Below are 12,769 nucleotides of genomic sequence, written 5' to 3'. Positions count from 1 at the left end.
GGGCGTGCAAAATTATTCAGCCCCCTTAAGTTAATACTTTGTAGCGCCACCTTTTGCTGCGATTACAGCTGTAAGTCGCTTGGGGTATGTCTCTATCAGTTTTGCACATCAAGAGACTGACATTTTTTCCCATTCCTCCTTGCAAAACAGCTCGAGCTCAGTGAGGTTGGATGGAGAGCATTTGTGAACAGCAGTTTTCAGTTCTTTCCACAGATTCTCGATTGGATTCAGGTCTGGACTTTGACTTGGCCATTCTAACACCTGGATATGTTTATTTTTGAACCATTCCTTTGTAGATTTTGCTTTATGTTTTGGATCATTGTCTTGTTGGAAGACAAATCTCCGTCCCAGTCTCAGGTCTTTTGCAGACTCCATCAGGTTTTCTTCCAGAATGGTCCTGTATTTGGCTCCATCCATCTTCCCATCAATTTTAACCATCTTCCCTGTCCCTGCTGAAGAAAAGCAGGCCCAAACCATGATGTTGCCACCACCATGTTTGACAGTGGGGATGTTGTGTTCAGGGTGATGAGCTGTGTTGCTTTTACGCCAAACATAACGTTTTGCATTGTTGCCAAAAAGTTCAATTTTGGTTTCATCTGACCAGAGCACCTTCTTCCACATGTTTGGTGTGTCTCCCAGGTGGCTTGTGGCAAACTTTAAACGACACTTTTTTATGGATATCTTTAAGAAATGGCTTTCTTCTTGCCACTCTTCCATAAAGGCCAGATTTGTGCAATATACGACTGATTGTTGTCCTATGGACAGAGTCTCCCACCTCAGCTGTAGATCTCTGCAGTTCATCCAGAGTGATCATGGGCCTCTTGGCTGCATCTCTGATCAGTCTTCTCCTTGTATGAGCAGAAAGTTTAGAGGGACGGCCAGGTCTTGGTAGATTTGCAGTGGTCTGATACTCCTTCCATTTCAATATTATCGCTTGCACAGTGCTCCTTGGGATGTTTAAAGCTTGGGAAATCTTTTTGTATCCAAATCCGGCTTTAAACTTCTTCACAACAGTATCTCGGACCTGCCTGGTGTGTTCCTTGTTCTTCATGATGCTCTCTGCGCATTTAACGGACCTCTGAGACTATCACAGTGCAGGTGCATTTATACGGAGACTTGATTACACACAGGTGGATTGTATTTATCATCATTAGTCATTTAGGTCAACATTGGATCATTCAGAGATCCTCACTGAACTTCTGGAGAGAGTTTGCTGCACTGAAAGTAAAGGGGCTGAATAATTTTGCACGCCCAATTTTTCAGTTTTTGATTTGTTAAAAAAGTTTGAAATATCCAATAAATGTCGTTCCACTTCATGATTGTGTCCCACTTGTTGTTGATTCTTCACAAAAAAATACAGTTTTATATCTTTATGTTTGAAGCCTGAAATGTGGCAAAAGGTCGCAAAGTTCAAGGGGGCTGAATACTTTCGCAAGGCACTGTATATAGTCCATGTAAAATATAGTGTATATAAATATAGTCCTTGTAAAATATAGTGTATATAAATATAGTCCTTGTAAAATATAGTATATATATAGTGTAAATAAAATATAGTCCATATAAATATAGTGTATATAAATATAGTGTATATAATATAGTGTAAATAAAATATAGTCCATATAAATATAGTGTATATAAATATAGTGTATATAAATATAGTGTATATAAATATAGTCATTGTAAAATATAGTGTATATAAAATATAGTGTATATAAAATATAGTGTATATAAATAGTGTATATAAATATAGTGTATTTAAAATATAGTGTATATAAATAGTGTATATAAATATAGTCCATATAAATATAATGTATATAAATATAGTCCTTGTAAAATATAGTATATATAAAATATAGTATATATATAATATAGTGTATATAAAATAGTGTATATAAAATATAGTCCATATAAATATAGTCTATATAATATATAGTCCATGTAAAATATAGTCATTGTAAAATATAGTGTATATAATATAGTGTATATAAATATAGTGTATATATAATATAGTGTATATAAATATAGTGTATATAAATATAGTGTATATATAATATAGTGTATATAAATATAGTGTATATAAATATAGTGTATATATAATATAGTGTATATAATACAGTGTATATATAATATAGTATATATATAATATAGTGTATATAAATATAGTGTATATATAATATAGTATATATATAATATAGTGTATATAAATATAGTGTATATAAATATAGTTTATATAAATATAGTGTATATAAATATAGTGTATATAAATATAGTATATATATAATATAGTGTATATAAATATAGTGTATATAAATATAGTTTATATAAATATAGGGTATATAAATATAGTGTATATAAATATAGTGTATATAAATATAGTGCATATAAAATATAGTCCATATAAAATACAGTCCATACAAATATAGTGTATATAATATATAGTCCATGTAAAATATAGTCCTTGTAAAATATAGTGTATATATATAGTGTATATAAAATATAGTATATATATAATATAGTGTATATAAAAATAGTGTATATAAAATACAGTCCATATAAATATAGTATATATATAATATAGTGTATATAAATATAGTGTATATAATTATAGTTTATATAATATAGTGTATATAATATAGTGTATATAAATATAGTGTATATAATATAGTTTATATAATATAGTTTATATAATATAGTGTATATAATATAGTGTATATAAATATAGTGTATATAATTATAGTTTATATAAATATAGTGTATATAATATAGTGTATATAATATAGTGTATATAAATATAGTGTATATAAATATAGTGTATATAATACAGTGTATATAATACAGTGTATATAATACAGTGTATATAAATATAGTGTATATAAATATAGTGTATATAAATATAGTGTATATAATACAGTCCATATCAATACAGTCCATATAAATATAGTCTATATAATACAGTCCATATAAATATAGTGTATATAAATATAGTGTATATAAATATAGTTTATATAAATATAGTTTATATAAATATAGTGTATATAATATAGTGTATATAAATATAGTGTATATAATATAGTGTATATAAATATAGTGTATATAATATAGTGTATATAAATATAGTATATATATAATATAGTGTATATAAATATAGTGTATATAAATATAGTGTATATAAATATAGTGTATATAAATATAGTGTATATAATATAGTGTATATAAATATAGTTTATATAAATATAGTGTATATAATATAGTGTATATAAATATAGTGTATATAAATATAGTGTATATAATACAGTCCATATAAATACAGTCCATATAAATATAGTCTATATAATACAGTCCATATAAATATAGTGTATATAAATATAGTGTATATAAATATAGTTTATATAAATATAGTTTATATAAATATAGTGTATATAATATAGTGTATATAAATATAGTGTATATAATATAGTGTATATAAATATAGTGTATATAATATAGTGTATATAAATATAGTGTATATAATATAGTGTATATAAATATAGTATATATATAATATAGTGTATATAAATATAGTGTATATAAATATAGTTTATATAAATATAGTGTATATAAATATAGTTTATATAAATATAGTTTATATAAATATAGTGTATATAATATAGTGTATATAAATATAGTGTATATAATATAGTGTATATAAATATAGTATATATATAATATAGTGTATATAAATATAGTGTATATAAATATAGTGTATATAATATAGTGTATATAAATATAGTGTATATAAATATAGTTTATATAAATATAGTGTATATAATATAGTGTATATAAATATAGTGTATATAATATAGTGTATATAAATACAGTGTATATAATACAGTGTATATAATACAGTTTATATAAATATAGTGTATATAATATAGTGTATATAAATATAGTGTATATAATACAGTTTATATAATATAGTGTATATAAATATAGTGTATATAAATATAGTGTATATAAATATAGTGTATATATAATACAGTTTATATAAATATAGTGTATATAAATATAGTCCATATAAATATAGTTTATATAATATAGTCCATATAAATATAGTTTATATAATATAGTGTATATAAATATAGTGTATATAATAGAGTCCATATAAATATAGTGTATATAAATATAGTGTATATAATATAGTGTATATAAATATAGTGTATATAAATATAGTGTATATAATATAGTGTATATAATATAGTGTATATAATATAGTGTATATAATATAGTGTATATAAATATAGTGTATATAATATAGTGTATATAAATATAGTGTATATAAATATAGTGTATATAATACAGTGTATATAATACAGTTTATATAAATATAGTGTATATAAATATAGTGTATATAATATAGTGTATATAAATATAGTGTATATAAATATAGTCCATATAAATATAGTTTATATAAATATAGTTTATATAAATATAGTGTATATAATATAGTGTATATAAATATAGTGTATATAAATATAGTTTATATAAATATAGTGTATATAATTTTAGTTTATATAAATATAGTTTATATAAATATAGTGTATATAAATATAGTGTATATAATATAGTGTATATAAATATAGTGTATATAAATATAGTTTATATAAATATAGGGTATATAAATATAGTCCATATAAATATAGTCCATATAAATATAGTGTATATAAATATAGTGTATATATAATACAGTTTATATAAATATAGTGTATATAATATAGTGTATATAAATATAGTGTATATAAATATAGTGTATATAATATAGTGTATATAAATATAGTGTATATAAATATAGTGTATATATAATACAGTTTATATAAATATAGTGTATATAAATATAGTCCATATAAATATAGTTTATATAATATAGTGTATATAAATATAGTGTATATAATATAGTGTATATAAATATAGTGTATATAATACAGTGTATATAATACAGTTTATATAATATAGTGTATATAAATATAGTGTATATAAATATAGTGTATATATAATACAGTTTATATAAATATAGTGTATATAATATAGTGTATATAAATATAGTGTTTATAATACAGTTTATATAAATATAGTGTATATAATTATAGTTTATATAAATATAGTTTATATAAATATAGTGTATATAATATAGTGTATATAAATATAGTGTATATAAATATAGTTTATATAAATATAGTGTATATAAATATAGGGTATATAAATATAGTCCATATAAATATAGTGTATATAAATATAGTGTATATAATATAGTGTATATAATATAGTGTATATAATATAGTGTATATAAATATAGTGTATATAAATATAGTGTATATAATACAGTGTATATAATACAGTTTATATAAATATAGTGTATATAATATAGTGTATATAAATATAGTTTATATAAATATAGTGTATATAAATATAGTTTATATAAATATAGTGTATATAAATATAGTTTATATACATATAGTGTATATAAATATAGTTTATATAATATAGTGTATATAAATATAGTGTATATAATATAGTGTATATAAATATAGTGTATATAATATAGTGTATATAAATATAGTGTATATAAATATAGTTTATATAAATATAGTGTATATAAATATAGTGTATATAAATATAGTTTATATAAATATAGTTTATATAAATATAGTGTATATAAATATAGTTTATATAAATATAGTGTATATAAATATAGTTTATATAAATATAGTTTATATACATATAGTGTATATAAATATAGTTTATATAATATAGTGTATATAAATATAGTGTATATAATATAGTGTATATAAATATAGTGTATATAAATATAGTGTATATAATATAGTGTATATAAATATAGTGTATATAAATATAGTTTATATAATTATAGTTTATATAAATATAGTTTATATAAATATAGTGTATATAAATATAGTTTATATATAATATAGTGTATATAATATAGTGTATATAATATAGTATATATAAATATAGTGTATATAAATATAGTGTATATAATATAGTGTATATAATACAGTCCATATAAATATAGTGTATATAAATATAGTTTATATAATATAGTGTATATAAATATAGTGTATATAATATAGTGTATATAAATATAGTGTATATAAATATAGTGTATATAATATAGTGTATATAAATATAGTGTATATAAATATAGTTTATATAATTATAGTTTATATAAATATAGTTTATATAAATATAGTGTATATAAATATAGTTTATATAATATAGTTTATATAAATATAGTGTATATAATTATAGTTTATATAATACAGTCCATATAAATATAGTGTATATAATATAGTGTATATAAATATAGTCCATATAAATATAGTTTATATATAATATAGTGTATATAATATAGTGTATATAATATAGTGTATATAAAAATAGTGTATATAATATAGTGTATATAAATATAGTCCATATAAATATAGTTTATATATAATATAGTGTATATAATATAGTGTATATAATATAGTGTATATAAATATAGTTTATATATAATATAGTGTATATAATATAGTGTATATAATATAGTGTATATAAATATAGTCCATATAAATATAGTTTATATATAATATAGTGTATATAATATAGTGTATATAATATAGTGTATATAATACAGTCCATATCAATACAGTCCATATAAATATAGTGTATATAAATATAGTGTATATATAATATAGTGTATATAAATATAGTGTATATAAATATAGTGTATATAAATATAGTGTATATAAATATAGTCTATATAATACAGTCCATATAAATATAGTTTATATAAATAGTGTCTCCACATTGAACTCAACCCTCTACGTGGGCTGCTTTAATCCACGTCATCGGCACCCAGGAAGTCATTGGGGATTAACTGCTTTGCTCAAGGGCAGAATGGCAGATTTTTCCACCATGCCATCTTGGGGATTCAAACAAGCGCCCTTTCCGTTACTAGCCCAACACTCGTTAGGCTAAGGGTGTGGTTCAGGGCGTGGTTCAGGGCGTGGCTCAGGGCGTGGCTTGGGGCGTGGTTCGGGGCGTGGTTCGGGCGTGGTTCGGGGCGTGGTTCAGGGCGTGGTTCAGGGCGTGGCTATAGGGAACATTACAGCCATTAGTACTCATCAAATTATTGCAACATATTTCATTGTGTGTAAAATGTTAAGAGGAGTTCAGGCTGAAGTTAGCTAACTCATTGTTGAAATGACTTTTGGTTTGAGGTAGTTTTGAAATCCCAGACCTGTGCTGGAACATTGTTAGTGTGGGAGGGACCCGTCTGCCTAGGGAGACTAGTTTTTTTATTTTACTAGGCAAGTCAGTTAAGAACAAATTCTTATTTTCAATGACGGCCTAGGAACAGAGGGTTAACTGCCTGTTCAGGGGCAGAACAACAGATTTGTGTCTTGTCAGCTCGGGGATTCGAACTTGCAACCTTTCGGTTACTAGTCCAACGCTCTAACCACTAGGCTACCCTAGTTTGAAGTAAAGATGGTGTCAGAAGGCTAATGTTTTGAGTTCATTCAAACTGTGCGTCTCTGGGTCAGTGAAGAGAGTGTGTTGGGCTGGCCTGGGGGGGGGGGGGGGGGTGTCTTTCAGGTCTTTGATGGACAGGATGGGCTGGTCAGTGGACCCCCCCCCCTTATAAAAAGAGGCCTATTGGACAATGGGCCAGAGTGTATTCCCTGTCTGGCTCCAATACACAAGGAGAGGAGAGGGTTGATCTTGAATTTGCCCACCACTTCCATCCTCTCTCTGTTGGCAGCATATAGGAATCATAACCTAAGGAATCAGTGAGATGATTTTCCTCATGTGACCATAATCCCAAACTGTTATCATCACTGTCCCCAGACACCCTACTGCACTGAGTCTAGTAGTCCATCAGTTGACTGGAGTGTCAGATCAATTCTAGCATTGATATCATTGTGTAAAAATAAAAAAAATAAAAAGCCTGTGTGATGAGTTGATGCTACTTTCTCAGGTCCGTGAAGGTTAAGTAAACAGTGACCCAGATGTTCCGGGCTATACTAGGGGGAGGGGATGGGCTGGGCAGCACTATGGATGGCTCAAGTAACATCATAGTCCTCGTTTCTCCAGTTGTGAAACACACTGACAGCAAACACGAGCGGCTGGGGTGTGTGGTCTGGCCGGCGATGCATCAGAAGCCTTTTATCATTGTTCAGGCCGAGTCGAGAAAGGCTCTGTTTGCCTTGTTCATTAGGCATCACAGTGTCAGCTACAAGAGAATACATTCAACGGCTCTGAAGTCAAAGTGACTGACGATTCTTTTCACTGTTCAAATGTGTTCAAACAATTAAAGCTTGCGTTAAGACTCCCCGGTGCTTCCAAATGAGGGAAATTAGCTGGTAGAGTTTGCAGAGCTGGTCATAATCGCAGATTGAAAGAGGAGGCTTTGTCCTAAAGTAGTGTAAGAAAGCAAATCACTTACTTTGAAGAAGCCGCGATGCTTTTCAATTGACGCATGAAAAAAAAACAATACTTGGCAAGCTGCTCTCTTTATGAAGATTTGATGTCAACCCAATGCCCAAATATCTCATTTAACGGTTGTAGAATATAATGCACTCTTTCATCACTACAATAGATTTCAAAAAACGTGCAATAAAAGAAGTCATGAATTAATGACGAGAGTATACAAGTTAAACTGTTTGATGCACAGCCCAGAGAAGCCTCTCTGTCATCACCTCTCTGTGTTGTGATGAAGAGATCAAGGTGTAGATTAATGCGTTGACTGGGATAGGTGACGTAGCAGCTAGTCAACCATTAGCGGCTCTCTTTCTGCGCACCCGACCTGCTGAATCTGACGCCTCGTCCGATTGCCCTACTTGTTATTCCATTTCGGGTGACACTACAAGTGTAAAAACACACACTTTGGACAACGACCTATCGTCATATAATTATAACGAGTTTCAGGAGGAAGAGTGAATAGTTTGTTTACTTAGATAGTTTCATACAGAAAATGGACAAAAAAATATAAAAAAATACATCATTCTTTATTTTAGTAGGCTTTTATTTTATTCAGTAGAATGCATATACAAGCCTGAAGACGCGTGGTCGTTTGAATCACACACCCATATAACGCACCTACAAAATAAAACGGATAATTGTCTCCGGACTCTTAGGGAAAACTTAATTTTCTTCAATCAAAACGAATCCCTGAATTAAGTTCTGAGACTCCTGACATTGTTAGCTGTGCATCTAACTGAGCAGTAGACTTGTCTACAATGTGATTTTAATGTTACTCCTTGTTTAAGTCCCAGTCCAATGGTGAAGCTATTTGTTCTGCTGCAACATCTGTCGGCGAGCTTTGATTTAAAAGGGACATCAAGGGCTTCTCCGTTGTAATTACATTCGGGGTTCAGATCCACGCAAAGAATTTGTATCCCACTAAAACCTTTTAAACCCACCCACCCTCAAACTGCTTCTGCCTCAACAGTCTTGTTCTATTAGGGTATTTGTACCATCCATCAACGAATTGGATAGGTTGTCGGGATGCTCCTTCCTCTCATCTGACTACTTAGAAAGACAAAGGCCCGCTGGGGGGCTGTTGACACCTCAAGGTCCGGGGAGTGGATAAAAGGGACGTGTTTCAGTGGGGAGCAGTACTCCTCTCCTCGCTGCACCAGGAGACACAACCTACCTTGGACCTAAGATCATTTTATTTTCCTCGCTTTTTCCTTAAACATCGAGACTGACATCATGCAAGTACCAAACAGACCAACAAGAGTGGACGCGTACGGGTACTCCGCCATGCGCCATTACGCATCGCTCTATGCACAGCCCACCGGCAGCCAGTGCGCAGTGGCGACCAAGCCTGCCAGCGGGAAGTCCTTCACCATCGATGCTCTGCTCGCCAAGCCGGTGGAGACGCACAGAGACTGGACGAGTCCCAAAAACCAAACCGCACCGCCACTACTTCCCTTCCAGACCCAGATGAGCTCTGCACTGTCACAGTACCTCTACTCACCCAACATGCAGCACACGCCGGTACACAGTCACACACAACCCGGATACTCTATCTATTGTTGCCTGCCGTTCTCTTACCACGCGTCATGCCGTGGGGCCTTTCGTATACAAGGTAAGCGTTAATCCAACGTTCCATTCTAGCCTATTCCATGACGCAAACTAAACACAATCGCCTAAAAGAAAAACACGATACGGGTTTAAAGTGTTGTCCGTCTGTCTCCTTTCACAGAAAGAGGTCTGTCAAAGTCCCACTCATTCAAACACAAGGGAGGGAAATCCAAGCGGATACGCACCAGCTTCACCAACGAGCAGTTGGATCGGCTGGAGAAGGAGTTCGCCCGGCAGCAGTACATGGTCGGCTCGGAGAGGTTCTTACTGGCTTCGGGTCTGCAGCTCACAGAAGCTCAGGTACAAATCAGATTCCAAATCCAACTTTCTTTGAACTAAAGCAAAGTTCCAATTTAATTGTTATTTTTATTTTTTAAATCAACAACAACAAATAGAATTTAACGAAATAAATGTTCTCAGGTCAAGGTGTGGTTCCAGAATCGACGCATCAAATGGCGCAAGCAGAGTCTGGAGCAGCAGCAGGCCAAGCTGGTTAAACTGGGCCTGGTCGTAATCCCAGCGAAGAGTCCTGGTTCTCAGGGTCTGGAGGAGGGAGATGAGGAGGAGGAGATCGAGTCCTCAGACACAGGATCAGATGTGGATATAGATGGGCTCCCTGACCACTGCTGACCCGTCTTGGACCACAGAACATGAACTAAACCAGACAGTCCTATATGCCACTGGGGGACGAGGGCATCACTACCCATTACTGTATAAATATTTAATGAATAGATATGAGGCTCTATTTAAACATGTTTATTGCTTTTAAGACTTTCAGTCTCTTTTTATGAAATCAATGTTTGTATATTCTGATTGACACATGCAAGAAATATATTTTCTAAATCTATATCCACATGTGTGTCCATTTCTTTATCAGTAGTTCTTAAATAATGATATCACTAAAAAAACGAATTGAAGAAAACTTAAAGAGAAATCTAACAGAGTCTAATTAATTGATCTTGAATCATATCGGAATATAGCGATGCATATGGAAAATTGAGTTGGCAGAATAATTAAAAACTTATATTTTTTGGTTTGGTGGAATTTCAGAGACATTCATAAAATAAAATCAGTGTCTTTACTATTTTAGGAAACACTGGGTTTATAACCCTTACTGTCCAACCCTTACTGTATAACCCTTACTGTATAACCCTTACTGTCGACTGTCTCTAGACAACGTAAACACTGGGTTTATAACCCTTACTGTCCAACCCCTTACTGTATAACCCTTACTGTATAACCCTTACTGTCCAACCCTTACTGTCCAACCCTTACTGTCCAACCCTTACTGTCCAACCCCTTACTGTCCACCGTCTCTAGACAACGTAAACACTGGGTTTATAACCCTTACTGTCCAACCCTTACTGTCCAACCCCTTACTGTCCAACCCCTTACTGTCCAACCCCTTACTGTCCAACCCCTTACTGTCCAACCCCTTACTGTCCAACCCCTTACTGTCCAACCCCTTACTGTATAACCCTTACTGTATAACCCTTACTGTATAACCCCTTACTGTCCAACCCCTTACTGTCCAACCCCTTACTGTCCACTGTCTCTAGACAACGTAAACCCTTGAAATGCAGAGCAATTTCATAACCCTAACCCTTACTGTCCAACCCTTACTGTCCAACCCTTACTGTCCAACCCCTTACTGTCCAACCCCTTACTGTCCAACCCCTTACTGTATAACCCTTACTGTCCAACCCCTTACTGTATAACCCTTACTGTATAACCCTTACTGTCCAACCCCTTACTGTATAACCCTTACTGTCCAACCCCTTACTGTCCAACCCCTTACTGTCCAACCCTTACTGTCCAACCCCTTACTGTCCAACCCCTTACTGTCCAACCCCTTACTGTCCACTGTCTCTAGACAACGTAAACCCTTGAAATGCAGAGCAATTTCATAACCCTAACCCTTACTGTCCAACCCTTACTGTATAACCCTTACTGTCCAACCCTTACTGCCCAACCCTTACTGTCCAACCCTTACTGTCCAACCCTTACTGTCCAACCCTTACTGTCCAACCCTTACTGCCCAACCCCTTACTGTCCAACCCCTTACTGTCCAACCCCTTACTGTATAACCCTAACCCTTACTGTCCAACCCTTACTGTCCAACCCTTACTGTCCAACCCTTACTGCCCAACCCTTACTGTCCAACCCTTACTGTCCAACCCTTACTGTCCAACCCTTCTGAATCTTACTGTCTAACCCTTACCGTCTAACCCTAACCGTCTAACCCTAACCGTAACCCTTACTGTCCAACCCTTACTGTCCAACCGTAACCCTTACTGTCTAACCCTTACTGTCTAACCCTAACTGTCTAACCCTAACTGTCTAACCCTTACTGTCCAACCCTTACTGTCCAACCCTTACTGTCCAACCCTTACTGTCTAACCGTAACCCTTACTGTCCAACCCTTACTGTCCAACCCTTACTGTCCAACCCTTACTGTCCAACCCTTCTGAATCTTACTGTCTAACCCTTACCGTCTAACCCTTACCGTCTAACCCTTACCGTCTAACCCTAACCGTCTAACCCTAACCGTCTAACCCTTACTGTCTAACCCTTACTGTCTAACCCTTCTGAATCTTACTGTCTAACCCTTACTGTATAAACCTTACTGTATAAACCTTCTAAA

General features: G+C 31.6%; 1 protein-coding gene across 1 annotated transcript; it reads left to right on the top strand.

The window, feature by feature from the left end:
* Positions 1-9,750: 9,750 nt before the first annotated feature.
* Positions 9,751-10,755, top strand: LOC115127747 (homeobox protein Hox-B1-like). The gene is made up of 3 exons (XM_065025041.1): positions 9,751-10,135; positions 10,247-10,425; positions 10,546-10,755. Exons 1-3 carry the CDS (start codon positions 9,751-9,753, stop codon positions 10,753-10,755), a joined length of 774 nt encoding a protein of 257 aa, XP_064881113.1.
* Positions 10,756-12,769: the final 2,014 nt, after the last annotated feature.

This window comes from Oncorhynchus nerka, linkage group LG12 (assembly GCF_034236695.1).
Source record: "Oncorhynchus nerka isolate Pitt River linkage group LG12, Oner_Uvic_2.0, whole genome shotgun sequence".
NCBI lineage: Eukaryota > Metazoa > Chordata > Actinopteri > Salmoniformes > Salmonidae > Oncorhynchus > Oncorhynchus nerka.
Note: the sequence above shows the minus strand (reverse complement) of the source record. Positions and strands in the feature narration are given on the sequence as shown.